This window comes from Coffea eugenioides, chromosome 5, assembly GCF_003713205.1.
Source record: "Coffea eugenioides isolate CCC68of chromosome 5, Ceug_1.0, whole genome shotgun sequence".
NCBI classification, from domain to species: Eukaryota; Viridiplantae; Streptophyta; class Magnoliopsida; order Gentianales; family Rubiaceae; genus Coffea; species Coffea eugenioides.
This window is the reverse complement of record NC_040039.1, coordinates 44,341,488-44,367,656: the sequence shown is the minus strand read 5'-3', so window position 1 is coordinate 44,367,656 and position 26,169 is coordinate 44,341,488. Positions and strand designations below refer to the sequence as shown.

Here is a 26,169-nt window from a genome sequence, read left to right as displayed (position 1 = left end):
TTCTCTTAGCAGAATTTTCCTGCTCGTAGCCAATAAATCGATTTCAATTAATGTACTAAACAAATGAAAAATGCAGCAACTAGATTGTGACAGCAGCAGGTTCCATGATATGGCCAAGATCTTTCAAGTCTCAATATATGCGGTGGGTTCTTGAATTAAGATTCGATTTCATAGGGCTGCTTGAGACCTCCATTTATGTGTCAAGTCACAATTGTATGGATATGGCAAAATATTCCTATGACATGTCTAAGTATGAAACAGCTAAACGTACAAATCTTTATCAGTTCACCTCATAGTCCTTAATTTCCTGTTACAAACCGGAAGGAAATAACAAACTTATCGATCCCCCGTCTAGTTTTAGATTAATAGTTATTCTTATTATAATGCTTTGACTTCAATTGCAAACTTTTGATGGATCTGATCTCTTTTCTATGTCTAAATACATTCAATTAATAAAAAGGTTTTCTCCGCGTTAAGAAATATTTGAGGTGTTAATTCTTTGGGTTTAATCTCAGTGCTATGTCTGAATACTTTCAATTGATAAAAGAGTTTAGCCTTCTCTTCAGGAGCAAGGTCCCGTGTTCGACTCTCTCCTCGTACCGCGCTAGAATCCTTGGGGCGGGCTCTTCCAGCCTGGGGAATTAGTCTGGTCAATTGACCAGGATACCTCCCAATCGAAAAAAAAAAGAAAAAAAAATAATAGGTGCCCGATCTAAAATAGTTTTTTTTTTTAACAAAAGGGAGATTAACTTGAAAAAGAGTCTAGATGCAAGGAAAAGTAAATGTGAATATGTGCTTTTATGTAGTAAAAAATAGACATAAGACAGGGATGATTACTAGTGTAATGGTCTGGGAATGATTTCGTGCATTTTAACAAAATATATTCACGTTCAGAATGTAAATCAACTTGAACATAATATCAACTTAGTATATTTTTTTATAAGCCCTACACGTGTTGTTAAAATAGATTTAAGGCTTGTCATATGAAATGTACATTTTTTTTCCCAATCAGGATCGACTAGGTCTGTTTGGATATGAACCTTTATTTCCAATATTATTTGACTTGTATCATAAACATATTTTTCAACTAATTTTTTATATATTCAGCCATCTTTTTATTCACATATATCGAATCACAAAAAGTGCCACAATATTATTTTAAATAATTTTTTTTTTCAAATGATCTCCTATCTAAACTTTGGATATCACATTATTTACAAAAAAAAAAAAAATATTTGCTTACAGTACAAACGCATTTTTCAACCAACTTTTTAATCTTCCAAACTACATTTTTATCTTGCGTGTATCACATTATAATAAATGCTTCACTACATATTTCACATGATCTCCAATATAGTAGATACACACTCCGTATCTTCTCACGTTTGATAAATATGTTAAAATTGAAAGTTCGAAATAATTTTTATCCAGTGTATTGTTGGTGAATTATATTTTATATAGGCATTATTTGGATTTAATTTTTTTTCCACAAACTATTTTTGGTCATGGGATCTACATTAACAAATTCAAAAAATAACTCCAAAAACAACTTTAAGAACACACAATCTCGAATACACTAAAATAAAATAAAATAAAATAAACACTAAACTTACTTCCATAAATTATGACGAGGCCATCAGGCACATAAAAAATGTTGAAATCTGAGGTCATCCAGAGGCCCAGAATTTCGTCCGTTAACTTTTTGTACATGGGCCAGAAACCCAGATGTTCGATTAGTCGCAGCCTAATCCAATACGGTACTGGGCCACTCAAAATCACAGATTCCACAAACAGCTTTGTAAAAACCGGGCTTTTAAAATTAAAAAAAAAAACATGAGAGAAAAGATGATTAGACTTTGCTTGTAGAAAAGGAAATCTACTAATTCCCAAAAACTCCGTTCTACTTATAATATTCCGGGTTTAACTTCTTTGTTCTTCAAAATAAAGAGAAAATTTTCGCCAGAAGATTGTATTTATTTGTTGAGAATTAATAAAATTGTTCTAGGGTTTTACTGAACCGGATAATCTATGGCTCCGGCTCAAGATCCGAATAGTACCGGCGGCAGCAGCGCCGGCGCCACTAAGGATGAAGCGTCACTCAAGGTTCCTTCAAAAGACTTGAAGAAGAAGGATGACAAGAAAGACGAAGATCTTGTGAGTAATTTGTATAATTAGTGCTGAATTGTTTGAACTAGGAATTATGATGTCCAGTTATCGGACAAAGTTTATTTTTGCGGTTTATTGAAAAATTACGAGTCTTTTTATTTTTATTTTTAAACTCAAAATGGGGGATAGTAAGTATGCTGAGCTTGATATTGAGTGATTCTTGTAATCTTTTTCAAGTGCGATACGTTTATGGGTGGTTTAATTTGTTTATTTATTTTTTTGGATAAGTGAGTAGTATTAATTGTTTCGTGGCATTTAGATTCAGCTTGCTTTGCCGTTATTGGTGAAAAGCTTGTGCAAACGATGGGAGCATTGTGCTCTCTGAAGAGAGTTTTTATAATTGGATGGCTTTTATTGGTGCATATGCTTATCTGTTTATGCTTTTGATTCATCAAGTCCGAGGAAGATTTGGCACTGAAGCTGCAGCTAGAGTTGTATGTGGAGAGGGTACAGGATTCAGACCCGGGGTTGCAGAAAGTTGCCCTCGAGAGCATGAGGTACACGGGTTTATGTAGGTTTTCTGTATGCACAATGATATTTGTTTCATAACAATAGTTTTTTTCCCTAGCTTACTTGTATTCTTGTGGATGCATAGTGCTTCTTAGTGCCTTTTTCCTGAAATTCGAACCTAGCAAAGATTGGTGCATTGGTAGTATTGTCAGGATGGATGAAACTCAGGGTTTTTTGAATTTTTGCACAACTAATGGTAAAGGGTCGCCTATTGCAGATTGTCTCGTTGATTGCTTGAAATGCCTGAACTTTATTTCTTATCCTGCTAACTCGAGTGGACTTTTCTGGGTTGCTGAATTTTCCAGCTGTTAGCCTGTTGATGCAGATAACCTTCCTTCTGGTGATTGAGCTGTCTAGCGTTTTCTAACCAAGTTATACATTTCTATTCATGGTAGGCAAGAAATTCGGAATGCAACAAGCTCTATGACATCAGTCCCAAAGCCACTAAAGTTCTTGCGTCCTCATTATGGAACATTAAAAGCATATTATGAAAGCATGGTGGATTCAGATTTGAAGGTGGGTATTATGCTTTTAGCGGGGAAATTGTGTTAGTTTTTATCCTTGCAAAACTAACTCATTTCATTTACATCTTTTCCTCTTCCAGAAACTTTTAGCAGATATCCTTTCTGTTTTAGCCTTGACAATGTCTGCTGAAGGAGAAAGGGTATGTTTTGTTTCTTTACAATCCATGGGCAGACCATCCATACCTTTGACTTGTGCCTTTTTAATGAATTTTACTGTGTATCAAGGGAATATGTCTAAATCCTGTGTATTTTCTGATGGAGCACATGGGTATCCTTGTGTTGGTCTCTTTTTGTCTATCTGCACGGATTGCAGATTTTTCTTATTTAACCATTTTATTATCATAACAAATTGGTTAATGTTGTTCCAGGAGAGCCTGAAGTATAGACTGTTGGGTTCCGATGGTGATATTGGTTCATGGGGACATGAGTATGTTAGGTGAGCACGTATGTCTGTTTATTGGTTATAGCAAATGCATTATAGTAAAGTTAGTTTCTGTGTGGCCTTCTGAAACATCTCTTGCTACTGCTGTATGATTGAAGAGAGATCTGACTCATGTGTAACTCTAATTGTGATTTTAGTTTTGAATAGGTTCCTTGCTCGCTTTGTTTTGTTTAGTTACTCTCTTTTTTAGGTGGTATTTTAATTACATTGATTGAGTCTTGAGCTTTTAATAATATTTAAGTGCTTGTTTATGTCTGGATGTGCAAGCATACAGACAATATGCTTCAGGTAGGGTAAAATGGTTCTGTACTTTTATATTTTCATTTGAAAAGCTTTTCATGTAGCCTTCTATCGAGCATTAGACTGGATCATGATGTTTTATACTAACTCAACGACTAAAAGGATGCCTGTATTATTTACAAATTTTTTGATCACAACCCTGCATACCAGCAAAAGAAAAAAGAAACAGTAAAAGAACTTTTATGGTAGATACTTATCTTGCATTTTGTGCTGATTTCTTCTGATTTTCTGTAGTTGATGTTGCTTACAGAATGTTGTAGTTACAATTCTTTTAAAGTAATTTGGTTAATGGATGATCATATACTTCTTGTAGGAATCTGGCTGGAGAAATTGCACAGGAATATGCCAAACGGCAGGTTAGAGCTTCTATTCTAGTTGACTTATTAATGCAGGTTTATTCATTAGGACAATTGGCATAATTGAAGTTTTTCATTTTGCATCTGGGGTCCCTTACATTATGTTCAAGAATGTTGTCTTTTTTGTGTTGTCTCATGTACATAGATCAAGTTTATACGTTCTTGAAAAATTTTGCCTATATGGTAAAAGTAGGGCAAGCAATAGCATTTGCACAGGAATATGCCAAACGGCAGGTTAGAGCTTCTATTCTAGTTGACTTATTAATGCAGGTTTATTCATTAGGACAATTGGCATAATTGAAGTTTTTCATTTTGCATCTGGGGTCCCTTACGTTATGTTCAAGAATGTGGTCTTTTTCATATTGTCTCATGTAAATAGGTCAAGTTTATATGTTCTTGAAAAATTTTGCCAATATAGTAAAAGTAGGGCAAGCAATAGCATTTACGGTGCAGCTTTCCTAGTGAAATGGTAATTAGGTATCACATCTGTTATAGAGTATGAGCGGAAACTCTCTCTCTCGGATATGTAAGATACATCGATCCCTTGTAGCTCTGGCCTGGATCCTTTTTGGTCATCTAAGAGTTATTGCAAGGAAGGTCTCTGTTTTAGTCAAGTCCTACCTTATACTACATCATCTATGTTCAGGAGTTCGTGTGATCCTAACTAACGTGATTTATCATATGATTTCAGAGTGAGGATGCCCCATTTGATGAGTTAATGGAGCTTGTTCAGCAGATTGTGGCTTTTCATATGCAGGTAAGATGTTTTTAAGCATTTATATTTTTGTAAGATACCTGCATTACATTGTTACAAAGATATATGGTCTGTCAGTTCCCTGTTTTAACTCTGTGATATGCAAGCATCACCTATATTTTGGCATTTCTTCATTTGTTTAATGCATTTAACTCGTGTTTGCAGCACAATGCTGAACCTGAGGCTGTGGATCTCTTGATGGAGGTATAATAGCTTTCAATGTTATTACTATAGGTGTTGTAACTAAGGTTACATTTTTTCTTTTGTGGGTGTGAAGCGAAATATTCTATCTGAAGTCTCTGTAAATTGCTTTAGGTTGAAGACCTTGATCTCTTGGTTGAGCATACGGACAAAACAAATTTTAAAAGAACCTGCTTGTACCTCAATAGTTCAGCTAAGTAAGTATATTTAGAAAAGCTGTTAGTTGAATTTCTTTTTTTTGCAATTCTAGTATAACCTGCCCTCCCCTTCTCCCAAAAAAAAAGAAAGGGGAAAACAAGAAATCCAACCAACGAGAAAGCCATTTTTTTTTCCTCTTAACTGAAAATGGGGTACGTTGTTGATCTGATTTTGGCAGATACCTTCCTGGACCGGATGACACCTTAGTTTTGGATATCGCCTACATGATTTATATGAAATTTGAAGAATTTCCTCGAGCACTTCAGATAGCTTTGTATCTAGATAACATGCAGGTTTGCTTATCACGATATTATGCTCTTTGTTATGGTTAATGTTCTAATCTTTACTTTATGGTTTGATTTTGATCTTATGTTTTGACATTGCCATTGCAGTATGTCAAGCAGATCTTTACGACTTGCCATGACCTTCTGCAGAAAAAGCAATTTTGCTACATTCTTGCTCGCCATGTAAGCCCATAAGATGTTTCTTTTGTAGTGAAAGATTGTTACATCAATGGAGTTTGAGTGTATTGGATGCTTTTTGGTTTTAACATATCTGGCTCTGTATGAGAAGTTATTCAATTGTCTAATGGATGACCTGTCTCTGTACCGGGGGTTTCTCTTGCTTGTCCAAGAGATATCATGCCATTGGCCCATTGACCATTTTTATTGGGGTTGATGAAATTTTTTTAGCAATTGATTGTTTTAAGATAATGAACTATTCTGAGTAGCTGTGTCATATTGATTATTTTTGTACAAAAAATATGTGGAAGGTTCTTGCCTTAGATGTGCTTCTGTTGGCTTTGATTGCAGGGCATAACTTTTGAGCTTGATGAAGAGATGTGTGCAGACGATGAAGAGAGGGAGGGACTACAAGAAATTATCAATAACTCTAAGTTAAGTGAAGGCTATCTTACACTTGCTCGTGATATAGAGGTCATGGAGCCAAAATCTCCTGAAGACATTTACAAGGCTCATTTACTTGATGGTCGGGCCAGTGCTGGGGCAAGCATGGATTCAGCAAGACAGAATCTTGCTGCAACATTTGTAAATGCATTCGTCAATGCTGGCTTTGGTCAGGTAAGAGCATGCTTTGTCAATATGTAAAATGGATAACTGCTTGTATTTATGTCGAATAAATTTCAATGCTTTCACATGCAGGATAAGTTGATGACCGTACCATCTGAAGCTTCAAGTGGTAGCTCTTCCACAAACTGGCTTTACAAAAATAAGGAACATGGAAAGACTAGCGCTGCAGCAAGTCTGGTATGCCAGTTTACTTTCATCTTAGCTCTTCTCTGGTTATCACTCAGTTACAATATGAATGTTATTCTTCCCTGACTTTTAGGGTATGATCCTTCTTTGGGACGTTGATTCTGGATTGGCTCAAATTGACAAGTACTTCCATAGCACCGACACACCAGTCATCGCGGGTGCATTGTTAGGAGTTGGCATTGTAAATTGTGGTGTCAAGAATGACTGCGATCCTGTAAGTTTTCTTCACCGCATGCCCTCCTCTTTACCCTGGTGGTGTGGAGTATTCTTTCATTAAAGGCTGCTTCTAACATGTTGCATTAACTATTAATCTAAGGCTTTGGCACTTCTAGCTGAATATGTTGACAGAGAGGATCCTGCTACTAGAATTGGTGCTATAATGGGCCTAGGACTTGCATATGCAGGTGCTCAAAGCGAGCAGGTGAGCTTCCTTTGTCTTCTTATATTGGATTAATGGACTTTTAGATTGGGACCTTCCAAGATGGAAATCTATTCTTTTGTTTTTTAACAGCCATGGTAAAGTTCGTGGAGTTGGATGTGCTGTCTTATTTGTATCTTTTGCTGGCAAGACATGACTACTTGAATTTGAATCTTTTGTATCTTCTTGCAGATCCGGAGTAAACTAATTCCTATACTGAATGATGCAAAGGCATCCCTTGATGTGATTGCATTTACTGCAATCTCATTGGGCTTGGTATATGTGGGCTCTTGTAATGAAGATATTGCCCAGGCAATTATATTTGCGTTGATGGACCGAAGCGAATCAGAATTAGGTGAACCACTCACACGCCTATTGCCTCTTGGGCTTGGGCTCCTCTACCTTGGGAAACAGGCAAGGAAATTGTTGTTATATTCAGCTTGTTTGAAATAGATAAGTTTCTTGAATCACCTATTAGTATGCACGTCTTATCTACTGCTTTATAGGGCTGTTCCATTTGATTGAGATCGGTCATTTGCATAAGTCCTACTATATTGTTTAAACAGTTTTTGGGATCCAAATTTTTGTTGTTAACAGGAAAGTGTGGAGGCTACAGCTGAGGTTTCAAAGACCTTTAATGAAAAAATCCGGAAGCATTGTGACATGACACTGCTTTCTTGTGCTTATGCTGGAACTGGGAATGTCCTAAAGGTTTTGAACTAAAATCCCTGATTTGCAATTTCATGGTTAGCTAGTGGTTGTTTGTTACACTATGTAATGGCATTTTTATCCTTGCTATATAGGTCCAACACTTCCTCGGTCAATGTGCTCAACATCTTGAGAAGGGTGAGACCTTCCAGGGTCCCGCTGTACTTGGAATAGCTATGGTAGCAATGGCTGAAGAGCTGGGCCTTGAAATGGCAATCCGGTCCTTAGAGCATCTTTTACAGTATGGTGAGCAGAATATTAGAAAGGCAGTTCCTCTAGCTTTGGGTCTTCTATGTATATCAAATCCAAAGGTACTTTAATCTCATGACTTATGCTAGTCATAGTAATTATCAAGATACCAAGAGGCTACTTTGTCTTTCAGATTCCTCCTTTTATCTATATTTTCCTTGCTGACTTTGGCTCGTGTCAATAGGTCAATGTCATGGACACTTTAAGCAGACTCAGTCATGATTCTGACACTGAAGTTGCTATGGTAGTTTAGACAAGCTTGTTATGTTTTTCAATCATCTTATGAAGTTTTCATCTTTGCTTCAGTATATGATTCCTTATCTTAGAACTCTTTTTTGAACTATGTAGGCTGCTATCGTTTCTCTGGGTTTGATAGGTGCAGGAACCAACAATGCTAGAATAGCTGGCATGCTTCGCAATTTGTCAAGCTACTACTATAAAGAACCGAGTCTTCTCTTCTGTGTATGCTTCATTTCCTAGATAAGTGCATGCTGACTAGCATATTCCTGACAACCTAATGATTCTTTTGGCCCATTGGCAGGTGAGGATTGCTCAAGGTCTTGTCCACTTAGGAAAGGGGTTGTTGACACTCTCCCCATATCACTCGGAACGGTTCTTGTTGTCTCCGTAAGTCTATTACTCCCCTTTTGCTCTTTCAGATGTAGATAGTTGCTCCAGTTTTGTGAAGTCTTCTAATTTCTTATTTGCATCCTGTCTATAGTACTGCGCTGGCTGGACTAGTGACTTTATTACATGCATGTCTTGATATGAAAGCTGTCATCCTCGGAAAATACCACTACATTCTATACTTCCTTGTTTTAGCCATGCAGGTATTAAATCTCTTTCGTATATCTGATTGTTCCTTCCTTCCCCACCCAACAAAAAAAAAAATTGATTGTTTGAACGGTGATATTTATTCCTTTTCCTGAGCGATCCTATGTTCTTACTTCCTCTATTCTGCCATTGACAGCCAAGGATGTTGATGACGGTTGATGAAAATCTGAAGGCTTTGCCTGTACCTGTCCGAGTGGGTCAAGCAGTAGATGTTGTTGGCCAAGCAGGCAGGCCTAAGACCATAACAGGTTTCCAGACGCACACAACCCCCGTCCTCCTCTCTGCTGGGGATAGAGCAGAGCTTGCAACTGAAAAGTAAATTCTTTTCCCTATGCAACTCATTATTCTGGTATACATACATTTGGTTGTGCTGATATCAAATTTTGGTGCAGATACATTCCGCTGTCACCCATTCTCGAGGGTTTTGTCATCTTAAAAGAGAATCCGGAGTATAGAGATGATCAGTAGTAGATCTCAGGTAGACCACTTTATCTGCCTTCTCTTCTCCCAAGTTTTTGCAATGCATCAAGTTTTGATTCATTACGGAGGTGGGAGTGGGAGACTGCCACAAATTATTCCTCAGCTTTGGGGGGTTAATTACAAAGTTACGAGCAGAAAAGCACTCTTGTTAAACTGTTCTTCTGTACCTTCAAGAGAAAAAGTTTTTGTACATCTAATGTGTACGATTATCGATTTATTTCTCTTTGAAATAGAATCTTTTAGACGATTTCGCAAATTACTTGGCCTTTGTATAACTTCTTGATGGAATGTAACCGTAGGTGAAATCGCCGTTGCTTGTTAGGAACTTAAGTTTGTTGCACTTGGTCCTTAAAAAGAGTTCGAACGGGGAAAAAATCGTTCTGTCATCCCTTCTTAACGAAACGAGGACATGATCAAAAGAAGATGAGATGTTTAGTCAACAATAAAACTTGAAAGACTTGTAAATCAATCTTAACATCAAAATTATCTCAAAATTTCGCCACCGGCCAATGCTGGTCTTTCCTCGTAATATCTCTAGTTCTCTGCCAAAACATGAATTCATCATACCCTGTATTTTCATAACATCAAAATTCCCCCTACCAGCTTAATGCAGGTCTTTCCTCGTGATGGCTCCAGTTTCTCTACTGAACTGAAAACCACCACATACTGCATTTTGAAATAGTGGATAACCATGCAATGTTGTCGAAAGGTTTTATGGAGCCATCTGATGTGTTTCTATCCAGCTATACAACCTGTATCTCCTCCGCCTGTTCTTGCTGGATTAGATGATCAAGAATCTTAAAAGTCTTCCGGTGCATGACTACTGTATGCTCAATGGCACATATAGAAGAATTTCCCCTTCAAATATGGTACGAGGCTATAAGCCCTTTCAACTAACTCAACTGCAAAATTGGCGGCAGGGGCCCTCCTCTTTATTTTATGATGTTGCAAGCTTGAGCAACTTCACTTTCTCTTTAAGCATCCCATGAGAAAATGCCAGCTTTTGACTAATTAATGACACTTTTTTCCTGGCCGAAGATTAGGCGCCTCAATTGTGAAAGACATTCTCAAGGATTCCACATGCAGCATGTCCCAAAAGCTATAATTTCTTATGCCCACATTCTTCGCATCCCTCAATCCCCGCAAATCATCACGGCTGAAAAAGAGAGAAGAGTACCCCACTTTGTCTATTTATAAAAGGATGCATTTGGGATCTTGAAATTTCAGAGCCAAACAACAAATTCAACCATTTCCCGTCCTTCTCCATTATGGCTCCCTTGGCTAAAAATGTCTCCATTCTCTTGCTTGTTCTCCTTCTTTCCTCTGTTCATACTGAGGCTAGAGTAAGCAAGCATGTCCCTATAGTGGCAGCACCAGTGCTAGCACCATCAATTTCTCCAGCACCAGCACCAGCACCTATAACTAGTGAGATTAGCTTTGCACCAACATATCTAGAAGTTCCGGCACCAGCACCAGCACCAATTCAGAGTACTGACCATCCCTATGGCCTCTATGGCGGTGTTTCTACTGTTTCTCCTACAAAAAAGACCACGACCACGGCCCTTGGCAATGAGGAAGATGAAATTCCGGTTGAGGAAATCAACAACGAAAGGCTCGCGGAAAACAATGCCGGGAATCAATACTCCAATGGTTACCCCAACAACTACAACAACAATGGATACTCCAACAGGTACAACAATAATGGATACTCCAACAGGTACAACAATAATGGATACTCCAACAGGTACAACAATAATGGATACTCCAACAGGTACAACAGCAATGGCTACTCCAACAACTACAACAATAATGGCTACTCCAACAATTACAACAGCAATGGCTACTCCAACAACTACAACAGCAATGGCTACTCCAACAACTACAACAGCAATGGCTACTCCAACAACTACAACAGCAATGGCTACTCCAACAACTACAACAGCAATGGCTACTCCAACAACTACAACAATAATGGCTACTCCAACAATTACAACAGCAATGGCTATTCGAATTCAGTCTACAATAACAACAATGGATATAGCAATAGCTACAGGAATGAGAAACAAGGGATGAGTGACACAAGGTTCTTGGAGAATGGTAAGTACCATTATGATGTTAACAATGAGAATCTGAATCAAAATGGGTATGAATCAGTGAAGGAAAATAGCAATGCTGAAGGTTACTACGGTAACGGTGAAAAGTCCAAGTATGAGTTTGATTCCATGGGAGAATATGAGAAGCAACAGGGATATCCAGGCACAGAAAAGTACTATAATCCTTGAACTTGGAAATCAGCCAAAAAGGAATGCAAAGGAGAAGATACGCATTTAACATATTTTACAACAGAATTCAAGCTAAATTATAATGGGATGTAATTTTTTTTTTCTTTCTTGATTTGCCTTCTTCACTCAAACCGTAGTTCCATTTGTGTTTGCACAACTTTTTTGCTCTGCAAAGTAAACCAGTGGAACTTTTTTACAAGTCCTTGTGAATTGAATTGGAGTCATCTTACAATTGTTCCTTTGTGGCTGGTTCTGTTAGATTATTTAAAGCTACGGCGGTATATTCACTATTCTCTTAGCAGAATTTTCCTGCTTGTAGCCAATAAAGCGATTTCAATTGATGTACTAAACAAATGAAAAATCCAGCAACTAGATTGCGAGAGCAGCAGGTTCCATGATATGGCCAAGATCTTTCAAGTCTCAATATATGCAGTGTGGGTTCTTGAATTAAGATTCGATTTCATAGGGTTGCTTGAGACTTCCATTTATGTGTCAAGTCACAATTGTATGGGTATGGCAACGGTTGTGTTTGGATTATATTTTTTTGGACTTTTTATAGAAAAATTACTATAACGATTTGATATATAAGAGGCAAAAAAGTGATTGAAAAATGTGTTTACGAAAAACATAACAATTTTTCTTTAGAAATCTGCAATCCAAAGAATTCCTCCACCACATTTATTAACTTTCAAACTATATGTTTAATTTTAGGAGCTGATATTTTGCTTTGATTAGTGTCGTAGCTTATAACAGTTTGGCCAATATTATGTAGTGTTGAGTAAATCTAATATACACTAACAGTGCATATATTATTACCATTGGATCCATGACATATGTATAAAAATTGAATTTTAAATTTAAATTATATATAATTATTATTCTTTCAACGTTGATAATGTATATATTGTATATATTATTAAGTATAAAAAAGATTAATCGTTATGTATCAACATGCAGCACTACCATATGAACTTTTTGGAAGTACCAAATGAGCATTACTAAGTTGGAAAAAAGCTTTTTTTTTTTTAAGCTATTAAGTTGAAAAAAAAAATGGTCAGCAAATCTTTACAAAAGATTCAGCCAAAAATGTGAACTTGGAAGTATTCAACAAAAGTAGTACACATTTATTAGTTATACCGTCAAATCTACTTTGCTTTTTCAATTCTAATCACAAAACTCAAAGCCTACTATGACCATTAATCCTTTCCTGTGCATTTCTTGGAGAAAGTTTACTAGAGAAGAAAGTAAATTAGCTCAATTTAACTTACAAATTCACTCATTCTGACCCCATGTAGTAGTGACAAAAGTACATTTGATCCATGACACCACAATTTAAATGAAGTCTTTTTGGAAAACAACATTCCATTTCAAAGCAAAATTGTACTCCTGGCCCTTTGCTTAGCAACCTTATCAATTCTTTTCCCGAATTCCAATATCAGATAGCACCTCTTTACTCTTCTTCCTCTAGGACCCCTACCCCAAAACAAATGCAAATCCCTCTTCCAAACAACGCGATTATAGTCCTATGACACATTCAGTCTGAAATTGCTAAACGTACACATCCAATATAACACATCCAGTCTGAAATTGCTAAACGTACAAATCTTCATCAGTTCACCTCATAGTCCTTAATTTCCTGTTACAAATCGGAAGGAAATGACAAACTTCTCGATCCCTCGTCTAGTTTTAGATCAATAGTTATTATTGTTATAATGCTTTGACTTCAATTGCAAACTTTTGATGGATCTGATCTCTTTTCTATGTCTAAATACATTCAATTCATAAAAGGTTTTCTCTGTGTTAAGAAATATTTGAGGTATTAATTCTTTGGGATAATTTCAAAAACCTTCCTTAAGGTTCCTAACAATTTCACTGAGCTTCCTTGATATTTGAAAAATTACACATACCTCCCTTGTCATTTAAAATGATAATTTTACCCTTAAATATTTTAATGAAATTCCCTTATTTGGTATGCTTATACTTAGAATGAGTTTTAAAATTATTTTTTCATTCTTATTCCTTCTTATTCCTTTTCAAAATTTTTTCGAATAAAACCTTAGAACTGCCGCTATTGCTTCTAGTTTCTATTGTAACCAAATGTCGAACTAGTGATTTTTTTGAAGAGTTAATTTTATATGTAATTCAATGTTTTTGTTGATCTTTATTTTCTATTTGTTGGTACTAAAATGAACAATAAATCAAAAAGAAATGGCCCAAAATCACTACCAAATTATGATAATCCCACTACCCGAAAAATTCGTAAACTCTAAATGAATTATTTCAACATTTTTTTTCTATCTTATAAATCTAAATCCATAATAAAGTACCATCACAAGTATCCTATCATAGTGATAAATTTATTATTATAGTTGTTTATCAAATAGTAGGTATGGACATAAAAAATTTGGCACATTTTCCTTATAATTATACTAGATAATCTTATAATTGTATAAGAAAATAAATTAAAACTCATTACACAAGGGCATTTTTGGGTATTCATTTAAAAAATTGACCAAGTCAATATTATTTTAAGATTTTGTTACTAAAACTATCAAATCAAGGGAGGTAAGTGTAATTTTTCAAACCTTAGAGGAGTTCAGTGAAATTATCAGAAACCTCAGGGAGGTTTCTGAAATTATCCCTAATTCTTTGGGTTTCATCTCTGTGCTATGTTGAATACTTTCAATTGATAAAAGAGTTTAGCTAACAGGTGCCAGAGCTAAAATAGTATTTTTTTTTTTAACGAAAGGGAGATTAACTTGAAAAAGAGTCTAGATGCAAGGAAAAGTAAATGTGAATATGTGCTTTTATGTAGTAAAAAATAGACATAAGACAGGGATGATTACTAGTGTAATGGTCTGGGAATGATTTCGTGCATTTTAACAAAATATATTCACGTTCAAAATGTAAATCAAACTTGAACATAATATCAACTTAGTATATTTTTTTATAAGCCCTACACGTGTTCTTAAAATAGATTTACAGCTTGTCATCTGAAATGTACATTTTTTTTCCCAATCAAGATCAACTGGGTCTATTTGGATATGAAACATTTATTCCCAATATTATTTGACTTGTATTATAATCACATTTTTCAACTAACTTTTTATATTTTCAACCATATTTTTATTCACATATCTCAAACCACAAAAGTACCACAATATTATTTTAAATATTTTTTTCAAATTATCTCCTATCTAAACTTTGGATATCACATTATTTGCAAAAAATTATTTGCTTGCATCACAAACACATTTTTCAATCAATTCTTTTATCTTCCCAACTACTTTTTTATCTCACGTGTATCACATCATAATACAAGCTACAGTAAATATTTCACATGATCTCCAATCTAGTCAATACACACTCAGTGTCTTCTCACGTTTGATAAACACGTTAAAATTGAAAATCCGAAATAATTTTTACCTAGTGTATTGTTGGTGAATTATGTTTTATATAGGCTTTATTTGGATTTACTATTTTTTCCACAAACAATATTTGTTTGTGGGATCTACATTGACAAATTTCAAAAATAACTCCAAAAACAACTTTAAGAACACACAATCTCAAATACACTAAAATAAAATAAACACTAAACTTAGTCTTGGCATCAAGCGATAAATAATGTAGGGAGATTTAGAAGGATGAATAGGAAATGCAGATGTCAGCTCAGAAAAGGCTTACGGGCTTTGCCATGTTTATGCATTCATGGACACCTTTTAGAGATGATGATGCTCTGAAATTGACATATTTTCTTTCAGGAAATGAGTATAAGAGCTTCAAGAAGCTTACCAGTAGGACTACTTAATTTCGACTGTTGTTGCCGTGTTTTGGAACTTCTCCAACTGAATGAAGGCTTCTATATTTTAGCTGCCCAAAATTGGCCTCCAATCTTCACATTTACAGTAGTTGAAGAATTACAACGTAAATGATTAAATATAGCTCCTACTGAGTAATTGCTTCTTTAAATATAGATAGATTTTGTAACAGCCCCACTTTCCCCTAAGGCGAACCAAAGGGGTTAGCGGGCTGCCTGCCCAACTCTCGCCAGGACTACGGATCAGTTCACGTCGATCTAATAAGTTCCGGAACATACCCACGCGCGTAAACAAGTCAAAATCACAAATTTTAAAAAAATCGAAGCCGATGATGAATAGTACCGGCCACGTCAGAATCCAGATACTAGGCCGAAAGTAGCCAAAATTTTTCTTTTACCGTTTGAAACACGAGTTGATCCGAAATTCAACCAAATATCAACCAAACATGCATTGAAATGTAACATTTTCAAGCCAAAGCGGCATATCAAAACTATTCATTACGAGTATACATGTTCGGTTTGCCAATCAAAAGAAAGTGAACCCAATACACATTAGGGTTCCATTCGAAGAGCTATCCAAAAGCGATTACAATCACAGTTCGCACATTTTGATCACCCAGAACAGCAACAGTAAAAACGACATAACTCACCCTACACTACTTCAAATGCCCTGAAATTTTACAGGCACCTCAAACACATCAATACCTACAACTTTCATGTTTTAAGCAAAGGCCAATTCGGCCTCTAACCATGTGATCCAAAACCGGACAGAAAAGGGGGTTATGAAACCCTAACTTTTCACAATTCAATCCAAACCCAAAATTGGTTACAATTATCAATCATTCACACCTACTAGAGTCATAACCCCTTATTACCAACCATCATAAACAACCACAACATCATGATCACATTAAACCAGAAAATTCCTCAAAAAAATAAAAACTTCACCAATTCATTCCAAACCAAGAAATAAACCACAATTTTCAACACTATAGCCACCATTAGACACAAATTAAGCATCATTAGATGTAGGAGGAAGTGTAAGCACCACTTACCAAGTAAACAAGAGAGAGGAAGTTGTAGACACCTTAGCTTCTCAAAAAAACTTCACCAAAACACTCACTAGCACCAAATGAAGGAATTTGATGGAGTAGAAACTAGTTTAAGCACTTGAGTTGGATGATTGGCACTAAATGGTAGCTAAACTTGGAAGAGTTTTTCTTTCTTCTTTGATAGAGAGGGCCGGCCACCAAGGAGCAAGAAATGGTGATTTTTGGTGGAAATTTTAAGATATTTAACCAATGGGTCAAAAGTCAAAAACATGAATACTGTTCCATAAAGTTCACCCAATGAAATTGTGACACTTGGCACCTCTTTAAATGCAATTCTATCCTTTGGTCACCTCTCACATCAATCACCTCACACTCCTCTAATTATCTCTGAACACCCGATAATTTTTACACAGTATCCGAAACTTAACCTTATTGGCCGAATTTTTCCGAACTTATCGCACTAGTGGTCCCACGTCCATAATGTATCCTTAATTTTCCAAAAACTACCCAGTGCTAGAAAAATCATCTAAAAACTATAATTACTCATAAAATCCACCAAGAAAATATTCCTAAACCAGAAAATGCAGAAAACATGCAATTAAAGGGGAAAAACCCTAAAACAAATATTAGGGGAAATACGGGTTCTCACAGATTTCGAACAAGCCCAGCAAATTTTTCTTGTGAGAGTTTTCTTTGCTTTCTCTTATTACAAATAAGTATCTTCTTTAGAATTGGTCTTTATTTGAGGACCAACCAGATGAAATGGATTCTGTTTCATCAACTTTCTCAATTGTTGCAACCTTCTCCCATCCTTCTCGTCCCTCAACTGATCGATTGTCTCCCCTAATGCACGTATTAATTTGATCATGAAGAGGATACCATATGCTGTTGCTATAACAAACAAAGACAAAGTTGTGAAGGCCAAAAACTTCAAAAAGTTCAGAACAAAATCTCCAACAATAAAACTGCCTGCTAGGAAGAGCAGAAGCTTCACTGCTTCTTCTACGTTGGAGACGAAGATGCTTGGTACAGAAAGGAGAGGGAGAAATTTTGATGAAATTGTAGCAGCCAGCCATCAAGATAAAGAAGAGCCGGGTTTGCATTGGATTTGATTTCCCATATTCCATATTTACTGAAAATCCGCCATACGACAGATTCATCTTGTACTCGTACATGTCGATGTCAATTTTATCATCCATCTTCATGTCACATGATAGAAGAGAAAAGATTTGTGGATTTTAATTTTGTTGATGATTAGAAACATAAAAGAAGAAGAAAAGGGGATTAAGTGTAATTAATTCTTCTGCGTTATACCAAACATGTTTGATCTTTACAGAGATAGACAATACTACTTATGTTGCTAAAGGGATTAGTTTTTGGTGAGACAGATAGTTTTCTATTTGGAATTTACTTTTTTTTTTTGGGTTTTTTCTTGACAAATTATCACAGTAAAAAATATACCATAAAAGAAGAACCTCAAAGAGGGCCTAATCGAAATAAATTACTATAACATACTAAACCTCACTGGAATGCTTGTAATTGTAAATTACAATTAAGTACTCCTATATTTTTTTTTTCTTCATGGCACTTCAGTCCATGTTCTTTTATGTAGCTTGTTTGTAGATGGGGAATTAGTAATTAAAGTTAAAAAAAATATTTAAGGGATATAATACTATTACACATAAATCAAGAACATGAAAATTATCGAACATTAATTTCTGTACCAATAAAAAAAAAATCATCATTCTCTTAAAATCAACAGACCAAATTACTAAACCATTTTCCCAATTCCCACCGCACCAAAAAAAAAAAAGTACTACAATAGATAAAGAAAAAGTTTCCCCAAATAATTCTCAAGATTCTATGTTTGGTTGTTTGTACTTGTCAATTGTTGTTTTTCTTCTGAAAAAAAAAATGAGATTTTTGTTTTAAAGAGTATTCTTAAGGAAAATGAGATTGCATGCTGTTACTTACTCTATATCATGGTGTATTGGGAGGACCGAAGTTTTGTGTGTGGAGTATTTTGCAGTTGCTTTGGAGGTTTGCAGTTGCTACCACAAAAAATTGGCCTAAAAAATCACTACACCTTGTTTGAGTGTGTTTGGATAAAGTATTATTTAAAATAATTATTATAATACTTTTTTAATGTGATATATGCGAGATAAAAAGATGGTCTAAAAATAAAAAAATATTTAAAAATGCGTTTGTAATGCAAGAAACATGTTATTTGGAAAAAAATTTGTTAAATATGCAAATGAAAAATTTTGAGAAATTTTGGAGGAGTATTAGGAGAATAACATTCTACTAGATTTTTGGGAAACGTCACGAGAGCCTAAGAAAAAAGCGTGATTGATGCCATTAGTTGTTGTGTACATGTATACATGCAATTTGTTCTTCTTTTTAATTATGTTGTTTTTCTTGTTTAGGTTATAAATGGAAATTAGAAATCAACATTAGAGTTGATGTCCCAAGAATTAAGATTTAATATCAGATTAAAAAATCTGGACAAAAATCACGAGTCACGTCGAACTCACATTTAAAAAATTGAAATGAAAATTGGTGGTAAATGAAATAAGTTTGGCAACTTAAAATGTGAAGGGAACACATTAGGTATCTAATAAAATTTTGAAGTATTTGAAGGAAACAACTCATAATCTATTTCTTTTTTTATTTCTCTATTTTTTGGCAAACCAACGCATTGTTTTCACTTTTATTGGCAAATGGTAGGGAGGATTTTGTAAGACATAACATAGAAAAAAAAAACCTTAGAGAGGTGGAGGACATTGGAAAATAAAATAGAAACTTTTGAGAGATACCAACAAAAACAAATTAGTAAAATGAGTAGTACAAAATATGGATTTGTATCTAGTAATGCAATCATTAAAATGTAATGAAAATTTCGTGTTTGACAAGGGAACTAAACATGAATTAACAAAATTGTAACAATAATTATAATGACAAGTTCCACAATTAAGAAAGGAATTAGACATGAACTATTATACTTTTTCACTTCTTTGTTAGATATGGAATTAGTGATTGTTACTAAAAATTAGTAATGTACCTGAGATAAAATATTTTCGGGTTGTAATACAATTTTCTCATTTGGAGAGCCAAAATTGAAGTTTTTTATTTTTGAGGGCTCAAAGTGAAATTAACTCCCTATGTGGACCGATACTGGGCGACCTTAAATTCCCAGGTTGAGACTTTCAAGTTGGGTGTAGGGTTTAAGCTGCTATAGTCCCGCGGTTTCTCTGTTCAATCCATTCATCAATTATTGGATTGGAATAATTCTACAATGAAGGTGAAAGTGATATCGCGTTCCACAGATGAATTCACCCGCGAAAGAAGCCAGGACCTCCAGGTAATCACCAGGATCCCAATCCCAAACTTTATTTATCTCACTGGAGAGAATGAGGATGCTGTTTCAGCTGGTTTTCTTAAATTTGTGTATGTATTGATTCTGATTAGAGGGTTTTCCGGAATTTTGATCCCAATCTTCGAACCCAAGAGAAAGCAACTGAGTATGTCCGTGCCCTCAATGCAGCTAAACTTGAAAAGGTATAAAGTAGCTCAATTTTCTGGTTTTTGGTTTCAAGTTTGTGTTTTTTTTTCAAATTTGATTTTTTCAGCTAGTTTGTTGGCTTTCTCAATTTCATTTTTTGTTTTTGGCTGATCATTTTCCGTTGAAAGATATTTGCGAGGCCCTTTATTGGAGCAATGGATGGGCATATTGATACAGTGTCATGTATGGCGAAAAACCCGAATCACTTAAAAGGGATTTTTTCGGGTTCTATGGATGGAGGTATAATTATGTAGTTTTTCTCGTGGCCACCCCTTTTCTTCATTTCAAATATCGTGGCAATTAAAATGCATTAAATACAAAATGGGATGTGCCATTGGTGCAGAAGTGTTTTCCTGGATGGGGTGTAATTGTTAATTAACAAAAGATTTTGTTGAGGGAAACAAAAATTAAGTTAGCTGATAAGCTGTTGGATTGAGTGATTGTTGATATATGGTTCTTTGTTATGCCTCTGCAGATATACGCCTTTGGGATTTGGCTACGAGGTAATATTTCTGACTGACTAGACTGGGTAAGGTTGCTTTTGTTATTTAGGATGATTCTCTGTTCTTACTTTAGTTCTGTTGACGCTTTACAACTCGAGAAGCATGTCTCGTCTTTTCTTGCATTTTTTACATTAATGTTTGTTGATGTATGCATGCATGTCTGTTGGGTTTGTGCAAGAGGAGCTAGTTTTGGCTTTACAGCGTGTTCTTTCTTTCATTTACCACCTCTATTGTTTCCAGCTATTATCTATCATGGTTTATTACAACAGGCTTAATATAGTTATCTAGACTTCATACAGTGTGTGGCGATTTTGGGGCTTATATGGGGAAAGGGAAATGTTAACTTGCTTTCTTTTGCTCATTCTGCATGTATTATTCCCATAGTTGTCAGCCATCTGTCAATTGTACAATTATGTTGGCTGAATTAAGAGCTTCATTGAGCAGCTCTTTTCATTTTTCCTGGAAATAATTATGTTGTCCTCGCTTGTTCTCAAGTTTTCCATATTGGTGTGGAGGTCTCTCTGGGTGTCTGTTGGAATTTTTCTTCTTCATGACCTGCAGAATGTCTATTGAAATATTACTTAGCATTTTTGTTCTCTTTCATGGGGTAACAGACGAACTGTTTCCCAATTTTCTGGACACCAAGGGGCAGTACGTGGTTTAACAGCATCTACTGATGGTCGTGTTCTGGTATCATGTGGAACTGATTGCACGTAAGACATTGTTCTTTGTACGAGTTATATTCAAAATCTGATTGTACAATAGGTTAATTAACATATTATTTCTGGTTTAAACTTTTCTTCAGGGTGCGGCTTTGGAGAGTGCCTGTTGCTACTGTTATGGAGTCAGAAGAATCATCTCATAACTCATCCGAGGTCAGTGCTTCTCAATTCTTGTTTTTCTGTGCCTCACTACTATTTGATGTTGTTGTGTTTGGTTTTAAATCTTAACAAGTGGCCCTTTTCGTTCTTTCCAGCCTCTAGCAGTTTACGTGTGGAAGAATGCATTCTGGTAAATTTGCTTTGTTACTGCCTTACAGATGCATTCTGACATTTCTCGTCCTATGATGATTTAGTAGAACTTTGTTATTGGTGCCACATTTCAGGGCTGTTGATCATCAATGGGATGGTAACCTCTTTGCCACAGCTGGTGCTCAGGTTGATATTTGGGACCATGACAGGCAAGCTGTGAAATTCATTCTTCTGTTTGCCCACTCTATTTAATGAAAGCTAAATTCATGAGTACGTTCAAACAGGTCCCAGCCAGTGAACAGTTTTGAATGGGGAAAAGATACAGTTGTATCTGCTCGGTTTAATCCTGGAGAACCTAATGTACTTGCAACATCAGCCAGGTTTGCACTAAAATTACTGTTGAATCATATTTAGTTTTAAGGAATTGTATTACTATATAATTTTTCTCTTATGTTTGTCAGTTTTTTTCTTTTGGTTGAGTTGTAGAATTAAGGTTGTTTATTAGCATATACGATACTGATTCTTGTTCATCGTAGCACCTGCCCCTTCCACTGTTGTATCCTTTTTGGTGTGGAAATTTTTTCATGCTGACTGCTGTAAAACTTCTTGTGTCATTTTTCTTTTTCTTTTGTTATGTTAGTGAGTCCTTTTCTTTTGATGCAATTCTAGAATTAAAGTTGTTTATCAGAAAAGATGGTGCCAATTCTTGTTCATATCCTGCCCATTCTGATATAGTTTTCTTGTCGTGTTGGAGTGCGTTCATGCTGACTGTTGGTAAACTTGTCATGTTGTCTTGATAGTTGAAATTTGCACTAGCACCCTGCCAGTTTTGAAATTTTAGTTCAATCAGATGAAGTGTCATCTTCTAAGTGAAAAATAATTCTGAAAGGTTTGGTTTTGATGGGCTGCTGCAAGAAAAACCTGTCCTGTCTATTATTACTTTGTTTCCCCAGTAATTGATTATTATGTGAAGATTCACAGCCTTCCTGGTAAAACCGAAGAAGATTATACTTTGAAATTGTTTAGGCGCTAAAGTCTACCACTGAATAGCTTATACTTCCATGGGAGCTTGTAGCACTACCATTTTTTTGTCTTATTTTGATAACCATTTTGAATTTGATGGTTGTTATAATTGATTCAGATTGTTTGCTGCATTTAGCTCTTTATTTGGAACTACCTTCTTGAAAGAAAAGAAATCTGTTTACTTGATCTGCAGTGACCGAAGCATAACAATATACGATCTACGGATGTCATCCCCGGCAAGAAGGGTTGTAATGAGGGTAAAGTATTCTATTAAATTTCAGTGCTTTGAGATTTATAATGTACAGAAGAACCATTTTATAGCTGTCTTTCCTAATTATTATTCCCTTTCGGAACCATTAATTGGTCATTCCTCAGCCATCCAAACTCTAAATATTAAGATGACTCCCCAACATTTCATGCCTTTTCGGTTTTATTGGTTATCCTATTGTGGTTTGGCTAGGTGGATCATATCCTGGTAAAAGAAATTCTGCCTCAATATTTACTGTTGTTGAACTGTTGATGCTGTGGGTGAATTACTACCCTCTTGCCCTTGCACTAATTTGCCAACATCTCTCTGGAGTGTTGAACTAGAGTTTTGCTTCTTTAGATTTTATTATGATTATTTTTCAAAGTTTCTGTTTATCCTTATTGAAATCTTGTGACTTCTTTCTAAAGGCTCATTTGTTTTTTGTTGTTGCTACAGACAAAAACTAATTCTATATCATGGAATCCCATGGAGCCAATGAATTTCACAGCTGTAAGGACAAGCAATTAAGCTGTTCCTTTCTTATTTGGTTTCTAATTTATTGTTACAACATGCAAGTTGTCTGGTTAGTGGTATCTCGACATAGCATTTTCAATTGATTATCTAGTGTGGACAGTGAATCTTGTTTTGATTTTGTGGTCTGAATCTACTTAAGTTAGAAACTTGACTCTTTGAATACCCCCTGAGTAGAAAAAAAAAAAAAAGAATACCCAACCTGAGACATATATTGTAATTCAGATTTTGGAGTTATTAAAAACTTTTCTGGTTTGATGAGCTTCAAAACTTGTTCAGTGGTTAAACAGTCTGATTTTTAATTATAGTGTAGCACCATTTTTTAATATCCGGGTCTTTCCACAGATACATGTTTTCTGCCTTTTGCATTGTTATATTGTGATTGACTTCTGACACCGATTCAGGCAAATGAAGATTGCAACTGCTACAGCTATGATGCTAGAAAATTGGATGAGGCCAAGTGTGTGCATCAAGATCATGTTTCTGCAGTGTAAGAATGCAGTTTGTCATTCTAGAAACAATGGTACATGACATTATCTAGCCTGAGGCTTTTATCTGAGTGCCTCTTGACTTCTTTGCAGTATGGATATTGATTACTCACCAACTGGTCGGGAATTTGTTACTGGATCTTATGATAGAACAGTGAGTTGTCCGTCATTGATTGAATTAAACGCTCCACTTAATCATTTTGAATATGTGATAATTCCAATGTGGATCAAGGTATGATGTTTTAGTTGTGTTTCACTTTATAGGTGAGAATATTCCAGTATAATGGTGGCCACAGCAGGGAAATCTATCATACTAAAAGAATGCAAAGGTCTTTGTCTTCCCCGTTTGGCCCTCTATTTCTCTTTCGCTTTTTCGATTAATCTAACCTGAGAGTCCATATCAATGTGCCTTTTACCTCTTATCTGTTTTCTGTTGGAGTTATATATTGTTTGAGTTGTATTCGATGATGATTCAATCATTACTAACTTGAATCTCTCAATGATGTAGGGTATTTTGCGTCAAGTTCAGTTGTGATGCAAGCTATGTTATTTCAGGCAGTGATGACACCAACCTTCGACTTTGGAAAGCTAAGGCATCCGAGCAATTGGGAGTTGTATGAACCTCCTTCTTCTATGAATATCTTTTACTTTGTGCTGATAATTTCATTTGTTGAAAGATGCTTTTGCGTTGGAAAGTAGCTTTTCATCTAGTCATTAGTGGTGTTGAGGGCCTTGACTTTTTCCCTAGTATTTCCAGACTGAAAGATCATAGCTACCTTTCGTTCTGTTGTCTCATACTCTTTGCTTGCTCAGTCCTGTTTCTTTATTGCCGGAGAAGTTTTTGGAGTTTTAAATGAAAATTAGTGTAACTGGATAACTAATGAACGTTTAAGAAATTATCTCTCACAACAGAAGGTAGCGGTCAAGTTAGCTTGTGATCTCTACTTCTTTTGCTGATGGCGGATATTTTGGCGACCTTCATTATAATTTGGGTCGAGTGTCATTTTAGTGTTGGCCTTTTATTGTACTTGGAGAAGCAAAGGGGAACTGGGGAAAGCATGGAATGAATGAATAGAAGGAAAAGTATGCTTTATTATCTTCTTCTTGTCGTATCATGTAAAGGGTGGTTGTACAAATGCATTCTCTGCTTAAAATCTACACTATGCTAGTTCGATGGTTTTGTTGGTTTGTCAGTGCTATCCATTATGTGCAAACGAATTTATATATCTTTATAAAATTATGACTTCATGCTGAGAAGATCCTTCCATGTTATGCAGCTTTTACCGAGAGAACGTAAGAAACACGAGTATCTGGAGGCTGTCAAGAATCGTTACAAGCACCTTCCTGAAGTTAAACGTATTGTCAGGTATGTCAGAGACACACTAGAAATAGGATATTTACCCTTGATTGTGCTTTTGCTGGTTTCTTTCATTAAAAGCTTATGGGCACAATCTAAAACCGGCTTTTAAACACAAAAAGGTTCTGAAATAACTCTTGTATTCTTGTCCTATCCTTTAACTGAAAATGCCCCATCTCTGAAAATGAGGACACTAATGCTGCTGAGGTCCTTTTTTATGTTGCCTAACATTCCTAAAGAGCGTTCACCGAATATACTCTAATCAAAATGTCCTAGTTTCTTACCCAGTCATTTCTTTGTTTAAATCTTATTTTCCGAGAAAATGACGAGACTCCGAAAAGGCAGGAGATGATTAATCAGCTCTTCTTGGTTACGGTATCACAGGCACAGGCACTTGCCAAAACCAATATATAAGGCAGCCTCTCTCAGACGTATTATGGCTGACGCTGCAAGAAGGAAAGAAGACAGGAGGAGAGCTCACAGTGCACCCGGAAGCAGGCCCAAAGAGGCCTTCCGCAAGAAAAGAATTCTTCAGGAAGTTGAATGAGCCCAATCTGATGCATGTGCTCTCTCGGCCGGAATTTATGAGTCTCAAGTTTATCTTTATAAGTTGAATGTCAAGCATTGAAATAGGATTTTGATGTTACAACTGTTTTTGTCATTCGCATCAAAGGCAAAGCAATGGCTGTTTTGTGGCCGCCCCAATTTTGGTAGTCTGCAGTGTATTCACCTTCATTGGTCTAATTGCCCTTTCGTATTAACAATTGTGGAAACATTTTTTTATTGTTTGAATGAGAACAAATTTAGGGAATATTGGTTGTAGCTTAACCATCATTGGTAATTTGTCTAATTGACTATGCATCATGCATTTTGTGCATGGTACAAGGATAGTTGAATATAATTTTAATGGAAAAAGCTGTGA

At 35.7% G+C, this 26,169-nt stretch overlaps 3 protein-coding genes across 3 annotated transcripts; all 3 read left to right on the top strand.

Moving 5' to 3' along the window:
• Positions 1 to 1,879: 1,879 nt before the first annotated feature.
• LOC113769958 (26S proteasome non-ATPase regulatory subunit 2 homolog A) lies at positions 1,880 to 9,754 on the top strand. The gene is made up of 24 exons (XM_027314306.1): positions 1,880 to 2,154; positions 2,563 to 2,663; positions 3,072 to 3,192; positions 3,281 to 3,340; positions 3,569 to 3,636; positions 4,256 to 4,298; positions 4,990 to 5,055; positions 5,218 to 5,256; positions 5,368 to 5,450; positions 5,630 to 5,744; positions 5,844 to 5,918; positions 6,264 to 6,530; positions 6,612 to 6,716; positions 6,799 to 6,939; positions 7,042 to 7,146; positions 7,336 to 7,557; positions 7,741 to 7,854; positions 7,947 to 8,162; positions 8,285 to 8,344; positions 8,449 to 8,562; positions 8,642 to 8,727; positions 8,822 to 8,930; positions 9,071 to 9,249; positions 9,327 to 9,754. The coding sequence occupies exons 1-24, from the start codon at positions 2,029 to 2,031 to the stop codon at positions 9,400 to 9,402; spliced, it is 2,691 nt and encodes an 896-aa protein (XP_027170107.1). The 5' UTR covers positions 1,880 to 2,028; the 3' UTR covers positions 9,403 to 9,754.
• Positions 9,755 to 10,624: 870 nt separating this feature from the next.
• Positions 10,625 to 12,078, top strand: LOC113770141 (GATA zinc finger domain-containing protein 14-like). The gene has a single exon (XM_027314522.1). It carries the CDS (start codon positions 10,683 to 10,685, stop codon positions 11,694 to 11,696), a length of 1,014 nt encoding a protein of 337 aa, XP_027170323.1. The 5' UTR covers positions 10,625 to 10,682; the 3' UTR covers positions 11,697 to 12,078.
• A 7,715-nt stretch (positions 12,079 to 19,793) lies between these two features.
• On the top strand, positions 19,794 to 25,809 carry LOC113770729 (DDB1- and CUL4-associated factor 13). Its single transcript, XM_027315294.1, has 17 exons — positions 19,794 to 19,926; positions 20,034 to 20,123; positions 20,256 to 20,367; positions 20,603 to 20,630; positions 21,245 to 21,343; positions 21,436 to 21,505; positions 21,607 to 21,641; positions 21,736 to 21,810; positions 21,886 to 21,981; positions 22,818 to 22,881; positions 23,328 to 23,381; positions 23,807 to 23,892; positions 23,984 to 24,044; positions 24,155 to 24,219; positions 24,399 to 24,504; positions 25,168 to 25,256; positions 25,632 to 25,809. The coding sequence occupies exons 1-17, from the start codon at positions 19,861 to 19,863 to the stop codon at positions 25,792 to 25,794; spliced, it is 1,359 nt and encodes a 452-aa protein (XP_027171095.1). The 5' UTR covers positions 19,794 to 19,860; the 3' UTR covers positions 25,795 to 25,809.
• Positions 25,810 to 26,169: the final 360 nt, after the last annotated feature.

Excerpts from the sequence above, each read along its gene's own strand:
- LOC113770729 (XM_027315294.1), top strand. The coding sequence starts at position 19,861 with ATGAAGGTGAAAGTGATATCGCGTTCCACAGATGAATTCACCCGCGAA. Across the intron at positions 19,927-20,033 it reads AAAGAAGCCAGGACCTCCAG|AGGGTTTTCCGGAATTTTGA; the intron begins GTAATCACCAGG and ends GATTCTGATTAG. Across the intron at positions 24,045-24,154 it reads CTGGATCTTATGATAGAACA|GTGAGAATATTCCAGTATAA; the intron begins GTGAGTTGTCCG and ends TTCACTTTATAG.
- LOC113770141 (XM_027314522.1), top strand. The coding sequence starts at position 10,683 with ATGGCTCCCTTGGCTAAAAATGTCTCCATTCTCTTGCTTGTTCTCCTT.
- LOC113769958 (XM_027314306.1), top strand. The coding sequence starts at position 2,029 with ATGGCTCCGGCTCAAGATCCGAATAGTACCGGCGGCAGCAGCGCCGGC. Across the intron at positions 2,155-2,562 it reads ACAAGAAAGACGAAGATCTT|TCCGAGGAAGATTTGGCACT; the intron begins GTGAGTAATTTG and ends TGATTCATCAAG. Across the intron at positions 8,931-9,070 it reads TCCTTGTTTTAGCCATGCAG|CCAAGGATGTTGATGACGGT; the intron begins GTATTAAATCTC and ends TGCCATTGACAG.